This window comes from Poecile atricapillus, chromosome 33 (assembly GCF_030490865.1).
Source record: "Poecile atricapillus isolate bPoeAtr1 chromosome 33, bPoeAtr1.hap1, whole genome shotgun sequence".
Taxonomy (NCBI): domain Eukaryota; kingdom Metazoa; phylum Chordata; class Aves; order Passeriformes; family Paridae; genus Poecile; species Poecile atricapillus.
The window spans coordinates 1,333,782-1,350,923 of record NC_081281.1 but is presented as its reverse complement, the minus strand read 5'-3'; the positions used below and the strand labels follow the sequence as shown (position 1 = coordinate 1,350,923).

General features: G+C 63.5%; 2 protein-coding genes across 4 annotated transcripts in view; one reads left to right on the top strand and one right to left on the bottom strand.

Moving 5' to 3' along the window:
* LOC131590353 (methanethiol oxidase-like) overlaps nt 1-2,507 on the bottom strand; it is a 14,298-nt gene extending 11,791 nt beyond the window's left edge. The window contains exons 1-2 of one of the 3 annotated variants that reach the window (XM_058860364.1): nt 2,265-2,507; nt 177-287 (exon numbers count right to left, since the gene is read on the bottom strand). In XM_058860364.1, the coding sequence (XP_058716347.1) occupies nt 177-287; nt 2,265-2,343 (190 nt within the window). In that variant the 5' untranslated portion in view covers nt 2,344-2,507. Of the gene's footprint in view, nt 1-176; nt 685-2,264 lie in introns of all 3 variants that reach the window. The other 2 variants (XM_058860366.1, XM_058860365.1) reach the window with 2 other exon arrangements.
* Nucleotides 2,508-6,566: 4,059 nt separating this feature from the next.
* LOC131590355 (methanethiol oxidase-like) lies at nt 6,567-15,849 on the top strand. Its single transcript, XM_058860370.1, has 10 exons — nt 6,567-6,677; nt 7,138-7,326; nt 7,774-7,894; nt 8,096-8,278; nt 9,034-9,215; nt 9,832-9,910; nt 10,490-10,611; nt 11,266-11,358; nt 14,320-14,438; nt 15,525-15,849. Exons 2-10 carry the CDS (start codon nt 7,156-7,158, stop codon nt 15,685-15,687), a joined length of 1,233 nt encoding a protein of 410 aa, XP_058716353.1. The 5' UTR covers nt 6,567-6,677; nt 7,138-7,155; the 3' UTR covers nt 15,688-15,849.
* Nucleotides 15,850-17,142: the final 1,293 nt, after the last annotated feature.

Genomic DNA, 17,142 nt, shown 5'->3' with positions numbered 1-17,142 from the left:
TGGACAGAGCCGGGATCAGGGATGGGGACAGAGCCGGGACAGGATGGGGACAGAGCCGGGATCAGGGATGGGGACAGAGCCGGGACAGGATGGGGACAGAGCCGGGATCAGGATGGGGACAGAGCCGGGATCAGGGATGGGGACAGAGCTGTCACCCAGAGGCGGGGGTCCCTTACCCATGGCTGCGGCTCTGGGGGTCCCGGTGCCGGAGGAGCTGGAGCTCAGGGGCTGCTGCTGGCTCGGGGCTGCTGGAGCGGCTGTGCCGTGCCCAGGCTGCTCGCGGGGCCCTTTTATCCCGGGACAAAGGGTGGGGGGAGCTGGGCCAAGCCCAGGGAGGGGCTGCCCAGCGCTTGGGAGGTGCCGGCCCCGCGCTGCGGCTTCTCGCCGCCAATCTGGGCCCAAATCTGCTGCTCCCTGCAGCTCCCGAACCTCAGAGGCCGCCGGGCCCGCCTGATCATCCCGGCCTCACCATCCCGGCGGCTCCGCACCCGCAGCGGCCTCAGCACAGCCGGGCCCGGGGCACCCCCAAAGCCCGGCCCGAGCCTCGGGCCCAGCGGCCGCGCCCGGGGCTGGCAGGAGCTGAGCCCGCGGCAGCGCCGAGGCTGCTCCGGGATGCTGATCCTGACGGGAGGAGGAGGATCCCGGTCCCGGGGATCGGCCAGAGGCTGCTCCGGGATGCTGATCCTGACGGGAGGAGGAGGATCCCGGTCCCGGGGATCGGCCAGAGGCTGCTCCTGATGGTGCTGACAGCACCGGGCCAATCCTGACGGGAGGAGATCCCTGGGATCGGCCAGAGGCTGCTCCTGACGGTGCTGACAGCACCAGGATGATCCTGACGGGAGAATCCCGGTCCCGGGGATCGGCCAGAGGCTGCTCCTGGTGGTGCTGACAGCACCGGGCCGATCCTGACGGGAGGAGAAGGATCCCGGTCCCGGGGATCGGCCGGAGGCTGCTCCGGGATGCTGATCCTGACGGGAGGAGGAGGACCCCGGTCCCGGGGATCGGCCAGAGGCTGCTCCTGATGGTGCTGACAGCACCAGGATGATCCTGACGGGAGGAGGAGGATCCCGATCCCGGGGGTCGGCCGGAGGCTCCCGGGGATCCCGGGCTGGCCCAGCAGGGTCGCCGAGCGGGCTCTGCCCAGGGACACGACTTTGGCAGCTCGGGGACAGCGCGATGGGCTCGGGGAGCTGCTCAGGGGATCGCAGGGGACGGGGCCAGAGCCAGGGGACAGCGGGGAGCCTCAGGAAATGCAGCCGAGCCCCGCTGGGGCAGCAGCGGCAGCCGGGACACGACACGGGGCAGCACCTGCGGCACCTGGGAACATCTGGGAACAGCTGGGAACATCTGGGAACAGCCGGGAACAGCTGGGAACAGCTGGGAACAGCTGGGAATAGCCGGGAACAGCTGGGAATAGCCGGGAACAGCTGGGAACAGCTGGGATTTAGGGACTTCAGCACTGGGAATCGCACCTGGAAAGGTCACCGGGGACTGGCCCCAACCCTCCGCTCCCCCCCATCTCTCCTCGAGCACCCCCTCATTAGGCGGCTCATTAGCCCGGCCCTCATTAGCCAGCCCCTCATTAACAAGCCGCGCTGCTCCCGGTGGCTTCCCGTGCTGACGTCGCCGCGTCCCGCCCTGGCCCCGCCGGCCGCTCGCGTGTCGCCATGTCGCGATAAGAGCGCGATAAGAGCGCGATAAAAGCGAGATAAGCGCGGCTTCCGCGACGAGCCCCGGCCCCTCCGGCCCCTGCCACTCTCGGAAGGGGCTCCCTGCGGAGGTTTGGAGTGGCCACCCCTGGAGATGTCCAGAGAATTCCTGGAATTCTGCATGACGAGGGGAGGATCGGTCCCATCTTGGACACCATGATCCTGAAGGGATTTTCCAGCCTCAAAAATCCTGGAATTCCCTGAAAAGTCCCTTTAACACTTCCGCAATTATTCCAAATAATCCTGGAATTCCCTGAATGATCCCTTTAATACTTCCGCCATTATTCCAAATAATCCTGGAATTCCCTGAAAAGTCTCTTTAACACTCGGCGCAATTTCCAAACGTCAACCCCAGATCCCAACCCCCCAAAAAGGAGCAAATCCTACAAAACCCACAGCAGATAAACCTCGGGGACATCTCGAAACTCCCCTGCCGAGCCTGGCCGGGAGGAGATGAAGCTGCGGTTGATAAAGTGCAGCTGCTGATAAGAGCTGCGATTATTTCCTGCCCCTCCCTGCGCCCAGGTGAGCTCGGCTGGTTCTCCCTGTGCTCACCTGCGGTTTTCCATGAGCAGAGGTGCGGGCAGCGTCGCCCCAGCCCGGTTCGGGAAGTTTCCCGGTCTCTCCTCCTCATCCCCACTTCCCATAATCCGGGGAAAATCAGATTTCTGCCCTTCCTGACACTGCAGATCGCGTTTATCTCGCCCGATATGAAAGGGATTCAGCTGGGATCTGTCCCGCCCATAATTAAAAGCCTCGAGAGCTGGACATTCCTGCCCCGTGGACCTTTCCAGTCCCTCATCCCAAGCGGATCCAGAGGAGCAAGCTGGAATTATCCGGCTTTGGCGGCTCACCAGGGCTGCTGGCCCAAAAAGCTTCAAAGCTTTGGGAATTTTGGGATCCGGGCCAGGGCAGCGGCTCCTCCTCGCCGGCTTTTCCAGTTCTTTTTGGGGGTGCGGGTGTTCCCTGGGACGATCCCGAGGGAATCCGGGCGTTGGGATCCCCGCGGGAGGGAGGAGGACAAATCCCTTCAGGATCATCGAGTCCATGACGGGACCAGTCTCGTCATGCAGAATTGCAGGAATTCTCTGAGCATTTCCACTCCAAACCTCCCATGGAGCCCCTTCCCAAAGCTTTTCCCTTTTCCAGGAGGAAATCCCCCAATTTCTCCCCGAGTCCCCCCGGCACAGCTCGCTCGAGGCCGCTCCCTCTTGTCCCGTCCCATTCCCTGGGATCGGAGCCCAAATCCCATTTCTTTATTTCTTTATTTCTTTCTTTCCATGAGGATGCCCAGGAAAACGCCTGGAAAGAGAGGACGGAGACCGGGGGGGAAAAAAAAGTGCTGGGAATGGGGATTTGGGAATGGGAAAGGATGAAATTCCAGCTGAAGGTTTTGTCCGTGTCCCACGCCCGGAGCTGGCGGGAGAGCCGGGAATCCTCCTGAGCCCTGGAGCGGCTCGGGGATGGAATGATGGAATTGCGGGCTCGGGGATGGAATGATGGAATTGCGGGCTCGGGGATGGAATGATGGAATTGCGGGCTCGGGGATGGAATGATGGAATTGCGGGCTCGGGGATGGAATGATGGAATTGCGGGCTCGGGGATGGAATTGCGGGCTCGGGGATGGATGATGGAATTGCGGGCTCGGGGATGGGATGATGGAATTGCGGGCTCGGGGATGGAATGATGGAATTGCGGGCTCGGGGATGGAATGATGGAATTGCGGGCTCGGGGATGGAATGATGGAATTGCGGGCTCGGGGATGGAATTGCGGGCTCGGGGATGGAATGATGGAATTGCGGCCGCCCGGGGAGGAGCGGCCGGTGGGGTCCGGGGCTCGCTCCGGGATTTCGGGGGGGTTTTGGCGAGGTGTCCCCGGCCGAGGCTGGGAAGGGAGGAGGGCGAGGGTCCGAAGGGGCAGGAGATGGGCATTGGGAAGGGGATTTGGGCCGGAGGAGGAGCTGGGAGCGGCCAGCGGGGCGCGGGCAGTGGCCGGAGGGGCCGGAGGGGCCGGGGCTCGTGGTGCGGCCGCGCTTATCTCGCTCTTATCTCTCTCTTATCTCGCTCTTATCTCGCTCTTATCGCGCTCTTATCGCGACATGGCGACACGCGAGCCGCCGACGGGGCCAGGCGGGACGCGGCGACGTCAGCACGGGAAGCAATCGGGAGCAGCGCGGCTAGTTAATGAGGGGCTGGCTAATGAGGGCCGGGCTAATGAGCCGCCTAATGAGCGGGTGCTCGAGGAGAGATGGGGGGGAGCGGAGGGTTGGGGCCAGTCCCCGGTGACCTTTCCAGGTGCGATTCCCAGTGCTGAAGTCCCCAAATCCCGGCTGTTCCCAGCTGTTCCCGGCTGCTCCCGGCTGTTCCCGGCTGTTCCCAGCTGTTCCCAGCTGTTCCCAGCTGTTCCCAGGTGCCGCAGGTGCCGCAGGTGCTGCCCCGTGTCGCGTCCCGGCTGCCGCTGCTGCCCCAGCGGGGCTCGGCTGCATTTCCTGAGGCTCCCCGCTGTCCCCTGGCTCTGGCCCCGTCCCCTGCGATCCCCTGAGCAGCTCCCCGAGCCCATCGCGCTGTCCCCGAGCTGCCAAAGTCGTGTCCCTGGGCAGAGCCCGCTCGGCGACCCTGCTGGGCCAGCCCGGGATCCCCGGGAGCCTCCGGCCGATCCCCGGGACCGGGATTCTCCCGTCAGGATCATCCTGGTGCTGTCAGCACCGTCAGGAGCAGCCTCTGGCCGATCCCAGGGTTCTCCTCCCGTCAGGATCATCCGGAGGAGCCTCTGGCCGATCCCAGGGATTTGGGGGCTCCCGTCAGGATCAGCCCGGTGCTGTCAGCACCGTCAGGAGCAGCCTCTGGCCGATCCCCGGGACCGGGACCGGGATCCTTCTCCTCCCGTCAGGATCAGCATCCCGGAGCAGCCTCGGCGCTGCCGCGGGCTCAGCTCCTGCCAGCCCCGGGCGCGGCCGCTGGGCCCGAGGCTCGGGCCGGGCTTTGGGGGTGCCCCGGGCCCGGCTGTGCTGAGGCCGCTGCGGGTGCGGAGCCGCCGGGATGGTGAGGCCGGGATGATCAGGCGGGCCCGGCGGCCTCTGAGGTTCGGGAGCTGCAGGGAGCAGCAGATTTGGGCCCAGATTGGCGGCGAGAAGCCGCAGCGCGGGGCCGGCACCTCCCAAGCGCTGGGCAGCCCCTCCCTGGGCTTGGCCCAGCTCCCCCCACCCTTTGTCCCGGGATAAAAGGGCCCCGCGAGCAGCCTGGGCACGGCACAGCCGCTCCAGCAGCCCCGAGCCAGCAGCAGCCCTGAGCTCCAGCTCCTCCGGCACCGGGACCCCCAGAGCCGCAGCCATGGGTAAGGGACCCCCGCCTCTGGGTGACAGCTCTGTCCCCATCCTGTCCCGGCTCTGTCCCCATCCCTGATCCTGATTCTGTCCCCATCCTGTCCCGGCTCTGTCCCCATCCTGTCCCGGCTCTGTCCCCATCCCTGATCCCGGCTCTGTCCCCATCCTGTCCCGGCTCTGTCCCCATCCTGTCCCAGCTCTGTCCCCATCCCTGATCCCGGCTCTGTCCCCATCCTGTCCCCGCTCTGTCCCCATCCTGTCCCGGTTCTGTCCCGGCTCTGTCCCCATTCAATCCCAGTCCTGTCCCCATTCTCTCTCAGCCTTGTCCCGCCTCTGTCCCTATCCTATCCCGGTTCTCTCCCAGCCCTGTCCCCATCCAGTCCCGGTTCTGTCCCGAGCTCCCCGCGGTGCTCCGGTGTCCCCCCCGGGTGCTCCCCGCGCTGTCCCCAGGCTCCTGTCCCGGAGCTGGGCGATGGCAGCGCCACCACGAGCGCTCGCCACGGGTGCCCAGGGAGGGCCGGGCCGGGCCCGGGGCGGGGGCGGCGGTGCCGGCAGGGGCTCCGGGCTCCGGGCCGGCCTCACGGGATGCCCTCTGCTCCCGCAGACAGATGCAGAGCTCCGTGCTACGAGTACCCCTCGTGTCCCGACGTGCTGAAAGGCGAGTGCCGGCAGCGGGGCTGGGCTGACACGGGGGGATTTGGGCTGCTTGGGGGGCGCTGAGCTCAGCGTTGGTGCTGAGCCCCTTCCCCAGCGGGAGAATTGCCGGGAGATTCCCGCTGCTTCTGCCCAGGAGATTCCCCCTGAAATCCGGGAGACCCCCCTGGTTCTTGCTGGCTCCGGAGTGCCAGGGCTGGTTTGGAATGGGGGGAATTTGGGTTTGTTGGGGGCCCTGAGCTCAGCGTTTGTGCTGAGCCCCTTTCCCAGCGGGAGAATTCGCGGGCGATTCCCTCCGGTTGTTCCGGGAGATTCCCCTCGGGAATGCGGGAGATTCCCCTCTGGAATTCGGGAGATACCCCCCTGGAATCCCGGAGATTCTCCCCTGCAATCCCGGAGATTCCCCCCTGGAATGCGGGAGATTCCCACCTGGAATGCGGGAGATTCCCCTCTGGAATGCGGGAGATTCCCCTCTGGAATGCGGGAGATTCCCCCCTGGAATCCCGGAGATTCCCCCCTGGAATCCCGGAGATTCCCCCCTGGAATGCCGGAGATTCCCCCCTGGAATGCGGAAGATTCCCCTCTGCAATCCCGGTGATTCCCCTCTGGAATGCGGGAGATTCCCCTCTGGAATCCCGGTGATTCCCCCCTGGAATCCCGGAGATTTCCCCCTGGAATCCCGGAGATTCCCCCCTGGAATCCCGGAGATTCCCTCCGGTTGTTCCCGGCTCCGGAGCGGTCCCGGGGCTGCCCGGGGGGAGCGGAGGAAATGGCATCGAGCCCGCAAAGCTTTGGGCTCATTTCCGCGAGCCGCCCGCAGCTTTTCGTGTCCCGCCCGCCCTTCCCGGCGAGGTTTGAGCGCGGTTTTGTGTCCCCAGCCCCGAGGGAGGAGGTCGCCTACGTGACCTGCACCTACAGGAGCACGGGCATCGAGCAGCCCGATTTCCTGGCCACCGTGGACCTCAACCCGCGCTCCTGCCACTACGGCCAGGTACGGGCGCCTTTTGGGGAGGAGAATTGGCCCGAGCGCTGCCAGCCCCTCTCCAGGGCTCCCCAAATCCATCGCAGCCCCTTCGCAGCTCCCCAAATCCCTCCCCAGCTCCCCAAATCCATCGCAGCCCCTTCGCAGCTCCCCAAATCCCTCTCCAGGGCTCCCCAAATCCATCGCAGCTCCTCCCCAGCTCCCCAAATCCATCGCAGCCCCTCCCCAGCTCCCCAAATCCCTCTCCAGGGCTCCCCAAATCCCTCCCCGGCCCCTCTCCAGCTCCCCAAATCCCTCTCCAGCTCCCCAAATCCCTCTCCAGGGCTCCCCAAATACCTCCCCAGCTCCCCAAATCCCTCTCCAGGGCTCCCCAAACCCCTCCCCGGCCCCTCCGCCGCTCCCCGCTGCCGGGGCCGCTGGCGGGGCCGTTCCCGGCCGGCCCGGGCTGAGCTCCCTTGGCCGTGCCCAGGTGATCCAGCGCCTGCCCATGCCCAACCTCAAGGACGAGCTGCACTGCGCGGGCTGGGGCCCCGCCTGCGGCTGCTTCGAGAGCGGCGCCGCGGCCAAAAGGACCAAGCTGGTCCTGCCCGGCCTCATCTCCTCCCGCATCTACGTGGTGGATGTGGGCTCCCAGTGCCGGGCGCCTCGCATCTGCAAGGTACAGGATTCGCTCAGGGAAGGGAGGAGGGAGGGAGGGAGGGAGGGAGGGAGGGAGGGAGGGAGGGAGGGAAGGAGGGAAGGAGGGAAGGAGGGAAGGAGGGAAGGAGGGAAGGAGGGAGGGAAAGAATTCAAGGAAGGAAGGATAAAGGGAGGGAAGGAGGGAGGGAAGGAGGGAGGGAAGGAAGGAAGGAAGGAAGGAAGGAAGGAAGGAAGGAAGGAAGGAAGGAAGGAAGGAAGGAAGGAAGGAAGGAAGGAAGGAAGGAAGGAAGGAAGGAAGGAAGGAAGGAAGGAAGGAAGGAAGGAAGGAAGGAAGGAAGGAAGGAAGGAAGGAAGGAAGGAAGGATCAATTCAAGGAAGGAAGGAAGGGTGAATCCAAGGAAGGATTTTGGGATCCCGGGAAAGGCACCGAGCAGGTCGAGGCTGACATTTGCACCGCTTTGTGCAGATGATCGAGCCCGTGGATGTGTTCTGGAAGTGCAACAAGGGTTACCTGGCTACCACCCACGCCCTGCCCAACGGCGACATCCTGATCGCCAACATGGGCGACCCCGCCGGCAACAGCAAAGGTGAATTGTCCTGCCAGGATTCCCATTTCCCTGCTAGAATTCCCATTTCCCTGCCCGGATTCCCATTTCCCAGCCAGGATTCCCATTTCCCAGCCAGGATTCCCCATTTCCCCACCATCATCCCATTTCCCTGCCACCACTCCCCCCTCGGCAGTCCCGTTGCAGAGGTGGGAGCCTGGATTTGTCCCTGGCGTGTCGCAGGTGGTTTCGTGGTGCTGGACGGAGAGACCTTCGAGCTGAAGGGGAACTGGGAGAACGAGTGTGAGGTTCCCCATAGCGGCTGCGACTTCTGGTACCAAGCCCGGCACAACGTCCTGGTCAGCTCGGCCGGGCTGGCGCCCAAAGTGGCCGGGAGAGGCTTCAGCCCCGACGACTTCAAGAAAGGTTCGGGAGCCGGGGCTGGGAGCGGTGCCGGGGCTGGGAGCGGTACCGGGGCTGGGAGCCGGGGCTGGGATCGGTACCGGGAGCCGGGGCTGGGATCGGTGCCGGGAGCCGGGGCTGGGAGCCGGGGCTGGGAGCGGTGCCGGGGCTGGGATCGGTGCCGGGGCTGGGAGCGGTACCGGGAGCCGGGGCTGGGAGCGGTGCCGGGGCTGGGAGCCGGGGCTGGGATCGGTACCGGGAGCCGGGGCTGGGAGCGGTACCGGGAGCCGGGGCTGGGAGCGGTGCCGGGGTTGGGAGCCGGGGCTGGGAGCGGTGCTGGGAGCCGGGGCTGGGAGCGGTGCCGGGAGCCGGGGCTGGGAGCGGTGCCGGGGCTGGGAAATCCCGCAATTCCCGGTGTTCTTCCCCAATCCTGCAATTCCCGGTGTTCTTCCCAAATCCTGCAATTCCCGGTGTTTTTCCCAAATGCTGCAATTCCCGGTGTTCTTCCCCAATCCCGCAATTCACGGTGTTCTTCCCCAATCCCGCAACTCCCGGTGTTCTTCCCTAAACTCCTGCAATTCCCGGTGTTCTTCCCCAGTCCCGCAATTCCCGGTGTTCTTCCCCAATCCCGCAATTCCCGGTGTTCTTCCCAAATCCTCCCCTTCCCCCCCTTTCCCCCCGCGGTTCCCGTCCTTTCCCTGCCGGCTCGCAGCCGGAGCCCCTCGGGGGTGGCTCCCTGTCCCCGGGCACCCCCGAGCCTTTCCCCCCGTGTCCCGCAGGGGTGTTCGGCCGCCGCCTGAACGTGTGGAACTTGTCGTGCCGCAGCCTGACGCAGTGCTTCGACCTGGGCGAGGATTCTCTGCCGCTCAACGTGCGCTTCCTGCACAGCCCCGAGGCGGCCGAGGGCTACGTGGGCTGTGCCCTGAGCGGGGCCATCTTCCGCCTCTATAAACCCTGCGAGGCGAGTGCGAGCGCCGGCAGCGGCCCCGCGGCTGCGGGGAAGCGGCCGGGCCGGGCCGGGCCGGGCCGGGCCGGGCGAGCGCGGCCAGAGCCGGGAGCGAGGGCTCGGAGCCGGGGCTGGGGAGGGCAGCGGGACGGGCCCGCCGGGAGCGGCCCCGGAGCGGGAGCCGAGTCGGGAGCGGGGCTGGGAGAGGGGTGGGGATGATCTGGGTGTGCTCCGGATCGGCAGCCGGGATGGGGCTGGGGTGGGGATTTGGGATTTGGGATCTGGGACAGGGACGGGGATGATCCAGCAGTGCCCGGTTCGGGATTTGGGATTTGGGATTTGGGGCAGGGACGGGACTGATCCCGCAGTGCCCGGTTCGGGATTTGGGATTTGGGATTTGGGCCGGTTCCGATCCCGCAGTGCCCGGCTCGGGTTGGGGATTTGGGATTTGGGATTTGGGATTTGGGATTTGGGCCGGTTCCCATCCCGCAGTGCCCGGCTCGGGATTTGGGATTTGGGATTTGGGATTTGGGATTTGGGATTTGGGATTTGGGATTTGGGCCGGTTCCCATCCCGCAGTGCCCGGTTCGGGCTCGGCCCGGGGCTCACCGGGCTCGCTGTCCTTTCGCAGAGAGAGAACTGGGCAGTGGAGGAGGTGATCCGGATCCCGGCCAAGGACGTGTCGGGCTGGATCATGCCCAAGATGCCCGGTGCGTGCGGCCTCGGGGCTGCCAGCGCTGCTCCCTCCGCCGCTCCCGCAGCCGGGCACAGCCGGCCCGGGACCCCAAATCCCGCGGGGAGACCCCAAATCCTGAGAGACCCCAAATCCTGAGAGACCCCAGATCCTGAGAGATCCCAAATCCTGAGAGACCCCAAATCCCGCGGGGTGACCCCAAATCCTGCCTGTCCCTAAATCCTGAGAGACCCCAGATCCTGCCTGACCCTAAATCCTGAGAGACCCCAAATCCCGCGGGGTGACCCCAGATCCTGAGAGACCCCAAATCCAGAGAGACCCCAAATCCAGAGAGACCCCAAATCCAGAGAGAACCCAAATCCAGAGAGAACCCAGATTCTGAGAGACTCCAAATCATGTGAGACTCCAAATTCCGGCTGTCCCCAAATCCTGAGGGACTCCAAATCCCGGCTGTCCCCAAATTCTGCCGGAGCCTCAATCCCGACCCCCGGCTGTGCCAATCCCGCCCCCCGGCCGTGCCAGGGCCAGCTGAGGCCGGGGCCGCTCGCCCTCCCCCGGCGCTGCCCGTGGCGCTGAGCCCCGGCTGTGCCCGCAGCCTTCATCGCCGACCTCATCATCAGCCCGGACGATCGGTTCCTGTACGTGAGCAATTGGCTGCACGGGGACATCCGGCAGTACGAGCTGGCCAGGAACTGCAAGCCCCGGCTGGTGGGGCAGGTGAGGGGCAGCCCTGGGGCCGGGGGGGCCGCGCTGGGGCCGGGCAGGGCCGGGGGGAGCGGCCGGGAGCGCTCGGGGCCAGCGCGGCCCTTGAGGGGCTCGGGGATCGGGAACTGGGGTTGGGAATGGGGATTGGGAATCGGGAACTGGGGTTGGGAATGGGGAACTGGGGTTGGGAATGGGGAACTGGGGTTGGGGATCGGGAACTGGGGTTGGGAATGGGGATTTGGGGATCGGGAACTGGGGTTGGGAATGGGGATTGGGAATCGGGAACTGGGGTTGGGAATGGGGATTTGGGGTTGGGAATGGGGATTGGGGATCGGGAACTGGGGTTGGGAATGGGGAACTGGGGTTGGGAATGGGGATTTGGGGTCGGGAATGGGGATTTGGGAATCGGGATTTGGGGTTGGGAATCGGGATTTGGGATTGGGAGAAGGGTTTGAAGGATTTGGGATTGGGAGAAAGGATTTAGGATTGGGAGAAGGGATTTTGGAATGGGAAAGGGTTTGGGATTGGGATTTGGGTTTGGGATTGGGATTGGGAAGGGTTTGGGATTTGGGATTGGGATTGGGAAGGGTTTGGGATTTGGGATTGGGATTTGGGATTTGGGATTGGGATTTGGGATTGGGATTGGGAAGGGTTTGTCCCTTGCAGGTGTTCGTGGGGGGCAGCATCCTGCGAGGGGGCCCCGTCAGCGTCTGCAGGGACGAGGAGCTCAAGTGCCAGCCCGAGCCACTGGTGGTGAAGGTGAGCCCCGGGGGGCTGGGACACCTGGGCAGGGCTGGGAGTGGAGTGTGTGCTCACCTGAGTGTGTGCTCACCTGAGTGTGTGCTCACCTGAGTGTGTGCTCACCTGAGTGTGTGTGTGCTCACCTGAGTGAGTGTGTGCTCACCTGAGTGTGTGCTCACCTGAGTGTGTGCTCACCTGAGTGTGTGCTCACCTGAGTGTGTGTGTGCTCACCTGAGTGTGTGCTCACCTGAGTGTGTGTGTGCTCACCTGAGTGTGTGTGTGCTCACCTGAGTGTGTGTGTGCTCACCTGAGTGTGTGCTCACCTGAGTGTGTGCTCACCTGAGTGTGTGTGTGCTCACCTGAGTGTGTGCTCACCTGAGTGTGTGCTCACCTGAGTGTGTGCTCACCTGAGTGTGTGTGTGCTCACCTGAGTGTGTGCTCACCTGAGTGTGTGCGTGCTCACCTGAGTGTGTGTGTGCTCACCTGAGTGTGTGCTCACCTGAGTGTGTGCTCACCTGAGTGTGTGCTCACCTGAGTGTGTGTGTGCTCACCTGAGTGTGTGCTCACCTGAGTGTGTGCTCACCTGAGTGTGTGCTCACCTGAGTGTGTGTGTGCTCACCTGAGTGTGTGTGTGCTCACCTGAGTGTGTGCTCACCTGAGTGTGTGCTCACCTGAGTGTGTGCTCACCTGAGTGTGTGCTCACCTGAGTGTGTGTGTGCTCACCTGAGTGTGTGTGCTCACCTGAGTGTGTGTGTGCTCACCTGAGTGTGTGCTCACCTGAGTGTGTGCTCACCTGAGTGTGTGCTCACCTGAGTGAGTGTGTGCTCACCTGAGTGTGTGTGTGCTCACCTGAGTGTGTGTGTGTGCTCACCTGAGTGTGTGCTCACCTGAGTGTGTGCTCACCTGAGTGAGTGTGTGTGCTCACCTGAGTGTGTGCTCACCTGAGTGTGTGTGTGCTCACCTGAGTGTGTGCTCACCTGAGTGTGTGCTCACCTGAGTGTGTGTGTGCTCACCTGAGTGTGTGTGTGCTCACCTGAGTGTGAGTGTGTGCTCACCTGAGTGTGTGCTCACCTGAGTGTGTGCTCACCTGAGTGTGTGCTCACCTGAGTGTGTGTGTGCTCACCTGAGTGTGTGTGTGCTCACCTGAGTGTGTGCTCACCTGAGTGTGTGTGTGCTCACCTGAGTGTGTGCTCACCTGAGTGTGTGCTTACCTGAGTGTGTGCTCACCTGAGTGTGTGTGTGCTCACCTGAGTGTGTGCTCACCTGAGTGTGTGTGTGCTCACCTGAGTGTGTGCTCACCTGAGTGTGTGCTCACCTGAGTGTGTGTGTGTGCTCACCTGAGTGTGTGTGTGCTCACCTGAGTGTGTGTGTGCTCACCTGAGTGTGTGCTCACCTGAGTGTGTGTGTGCTCACCTGAGTGAGTGTGTGCTCACCTGAGTGTGTGCTCACCTGAGTGTGTGCTCACCTGAGTGTGTGTGTGCTCACCTGAGTGTGTGTGTGCTCACCTGAGTGTGTGCTCACCTGAGTGTGTGCTCACCTGAGTGTGTGTGTGCTCACCTGAGTGTGTGCTCACCTGAGTGTGTGTGTGCTCACCTGAGTGTGTGCTCACCTGAGTGTGTGCTCACCTGAGTGTGTGTGCTCACCTGAGTGTGTGCTCACCTGAGTGTGTGCTCACCTGAGTGTGTGTGTGCTCACCTGAGTGAGTGTGTGCTCACCTGAGTGTGTGCTCACCTGAGTGTGTGTGTGCTCACCTGAGTGAGTGTGTGCTCACCTGAGTGTGTGCTCACCTGAGTGTGTGTGTGCTCACCTGAGTGTGTGCTCACCTGAGTGTGTGCTCACCTGAGTGTGTGTGTGCTCACCTGAGTGTGTGCTCACCTGAGTGTGTGCTCACCTGAGTGTGTGTACTCACCTGAGTGTGTGTGTGCTCACCTGAGTGTGTGCTCACCTGAGTGTGTGCTCACCTGAGTGTGTGCTCACCTGAGTGTGTGTGTGCTCACCTGAGTGTGTGCTCACCTGAGTGTGTGCTCACCTGAGTGTGTGTGTGCTCACCTGAGTGTGTGCTCACCTGAGTGTGTGTGTGTGCTCACCTGAGTGTGTGTGTGCTCACCTGAGTGTGTGTGTGCTCACCTGAGTGTGTGCTCACCTGAGTGTGTGTGTGCTCACCTGAGTGTGTGTGTGCTCACCTGAGTGTGTGCTCACCTGAGTGTGTGCTCACCTGAGTGAGTGTGTGCTCACCTGAGTGTGTGCTCACCTGAGTGTGTGCTCACCTGAGTGTGTGCTCACCTGAGTGAGTGTGTGCTCACCTGAGTGTGTGCTCACCTGAGTGAGTGTGTGCTCACCTGAGTGTGTGCTCACCTGAGCCTGCTCTCACCAGTAACCCCAGTGCTGTGTCCCAGTGCCCCCAGTGCCCCCAGTGCCGTGTCCCAGTGCCTGTCCCAGTGCTCCCAGTGCCCCCAGTAACCCCAGTGCTGTGTCCCAGTGCTCCCAGTGCCCCCAGTGCCGTGTCCCAGTGCCCCCAGTGCTGTGTCCCAGTGCTCCCAGTGCCCCCAGTAACCCCAGTGCCGTGTCCCAGTAACCCCAGTGCCTGTCCCAGTGCTCCCAGTGCCCCCAGTAACCCCAGTGCCGTGTCCCAGTGCCTGTCCCAGTGCTCCCAGTGCCCCCAGTAACCCCAGTGCTGTGTCCCAGTGCCTGTCCCAGTGCTCCCAGTGCTCCCAGTAACCCCAGTGCCCCCAGTAACCCCAGTGCTGTGTCCCAGTGCTCCCAGTGCCCCCAGTAACCCCAGTGCTGTGTCCCAGTGCCTGTCCCAGTGCTCCCAGTGCCCCCAGTAACCCCAGTGCTGTGTCCCAGTGCTCCCAGTGCCCCCAGTAACCCCAGTGCTGTGTCCCAGTGCTCCCAGTGCCCCCAGTAACCCCAGTGCCGTGTCCCAGTGCCTGTCCCAGTGCTCCCAGTGCCCCCAGTAACCCCAGTGCTGTGTCCCAGTGCAAGCGCGTGTTCGGCGGCCCCGCCGCGCTGCAGCTGAGCCTGGACGGGAAGAGGCTCTACGTGACCAACTCCTTGTTCAGCACCTGGGACCGGCAGTTCTACCCCAGCCTGGTCAAGTGAGCAATTCCCGCCTGGAAAAGGCTCCCCCCGGGCCGGGCCGGGGCTGGGGAAGGGGCCGGGACCCCCCCGGGACCCCCCCGGGGCTCTCCCGGAGCCGCTCCCGGCCGAGCCCCCCCGGCCGGGGAGGGATCGAGCAGAGCCCGGGCTGAGCTCGGCCCCGAGGGGATCCGGCCCGGCCTGAGCCGATCCTGGGGGATCTGGGGAGGGAAAAGAGACCCCGATCCCATCCTGGGGAGGGAAAAGAGACCCCGATCCCATCCTGGGGAGGGAAAAGTGACCCCGATCCCATCCTGAGCCGATCCTGGGGGATCCGGGGAGGGAAAAGTGACCCCGATCCCATCCTGAGCCGATCCTGGGGGATCTGGGGAGGGAAAAGAGACCCCGATCCCATCCCGGGGAGGGAAAAGAGACCCCGATCCCATCCTGGGCGGGGAAAATTGACCCTGATCCCATCCTGAGCCGATCCTGGGGGATCCGGGGAGGGAAAAGAGACCCCGATCCCATCCTGGGGAGGGAAAAGTGACCCCAATCCCATCCTGAGCCGATCCTGGGGGATCTGGGGAGGGAAAAGAGACCCCGATCCCATCCTGAGCCGATCCTGGGGGATTTGGGGAGGGAAAAGTGACCCCGATCCCATCCTGAGCCGATCCTGGGGGATCTGGGGAGGGAAAAGAGACCCCGATCCCATCCTGGGGAGGGAAAACTGATCCCGATCCCATCCTGGGGAGGGAAAAGTGACCCCGATCCCATCCTGGGGGATTTGGGGAGTGAAAACTGATCCCGATCCCATCCTGGGGGGATTTGGGGAGGGAAAACTGACCCCGATCCCATCCCGGGGGATTTGGGGAGGGAAAAGTGACCCCGATCCCATCCCGGGGGATTTGGGGATCCAAAGCCGTCCCCGCTGCCCCCCCGGCCCCTCCTGCCAGGGCTTTTCCCCATTGCCAGGGGCAGCCGGGGGGGATCCGGAGCCGCCCCGATCCCATCCCCGCTGTCCCGGGCCGGCCCTGGCGGTGCCGGGAGCGGCTCCGGGCGGTGCCCGGGGCTCGCTGTCCCCACGAGCCGCCGCTGTCCCCGCGCAGGGAGGGCTCGGTGATGCTGCAGCTGGACGTGGACACGGACAAGGGCGGGCTGGCGGTGAACAAGAACTTCCTGGTGGATTTCGGCAAGGAGCAGCACGGGCCGTGCCTGGCGCACGAGATTCGCTTCGCCGGCGGCGACTCCAAATCCGAGATCCTGCCCTGAGCGAGCCCCGGGAGCGCCGCCCGCCCCTCCCGGCAGCGCTGCCAGGCCCGGCCTCGGGGCTCCGGGGGGATCCCGGGCGCTGGGGGGACCTGGATGGGGCTTGGGGTGCGCTGGGGGAGGGTTGGGGTGCGCTGGGTGAGAGTTTGGAGTGTCCTGGGTGAGAGATTGGATCCCCTGGGTGAGGATTTGCGGGGATTCCCGGCTTTGGCATCCCCTGGGTGAGGGTTTGGGTGCGCTGGGTGAAGGTTTGGAGTGTCCTGGGTGAGGATTTGAGGGGATTCCCGGCTTTGGGATCCATCCGAGCCATCCCAGCCCATCCTGGGACATTTCCGAACCATTCCCGAGCCATCCCAGCCCATCCCGAGCCATTCCCGGTTCATTCCAGCCTATTCCAGCCCATCCCAGCCCACCCCAGCCCATCCCGGTCCATTCCCGGTCCCATCCCGGTTCATTCCAGCCCATCCCGGTCCATTCCCGTTCCCATCCCAGCCCATCCCGGTCCATTCCCGTTCCCATCCCAGCCCATCCCGGTCCATTCCCGTTCCCATCCCGGTCCATCCCAGCTCATCCCATCCCATCCCGGTCCATTCCCGGTCCCATCCCGGTCCATTCCCGTTCCCATCCCGGTCCCGGCCCCGCTGCTCCGCCCGGCTCTGCTTTATCCCGCTCTCAATAAAGTCGTTCCCTGCATCAGCCGCAGCTTCCCGAGCCTCATTCCCGGAAAGATCCCGGGACAAACCCCGCCCCCGTTTTTTCCATGGATTCCGCACCCCTGGATCCCCCCGGAACACCGGGAATGTCCCTGCCCGTGGCATTGGGCTGGGATTGGATGGGATTTAAGGATCTTTTCCATCCCAAAGCGTTCCAGGATTCCCTGGGTTGGTTTCTTTGGGATTTTCGGGATAAATCCTGGATCCTGCCCGAGATTTTCCATGGATTCCCCATCCCTGGGAGTCTCCAGGACCCCCTGGCACGGTGGGAATGTCCCCAGCCCTGGATTTTTAAGGATCTTTGGGATCTTTTCCATCCCAAACCATTCCAGGATTCCCTGTTTTGGCTCAGATGGGATTTTCGGGATAAATCCTGGATCCTGTCCCAGATTTTTCCATGGATTCCCCACCCCTGGATCCCCCTGGAACACCGGGAATGCCCGTGGGATTGGGGTGGGATTGGATGGGATTTAAGGATCTTTTCCATCCCAAAGCATTCCAGGATTTTGGGTTTTTATCCCTTTTTTATCCCTATTTTTTCCCTATTTTATCCTTATTTTCTCCCTTTTTAACCCCTATTTTATCCCTTTTTTATCCCTATTTTATTCCTATTTTTCCTCTATTTTATCCCTATTTAATTTATATTTTATCCCCATTTCTTTTCTATTTTATCTCTATTTTACATTTCTTTTATCCCCATTTCCCCCTTATTTTTCCTCTATTTTCTACCTGTTTTTTCCCTATT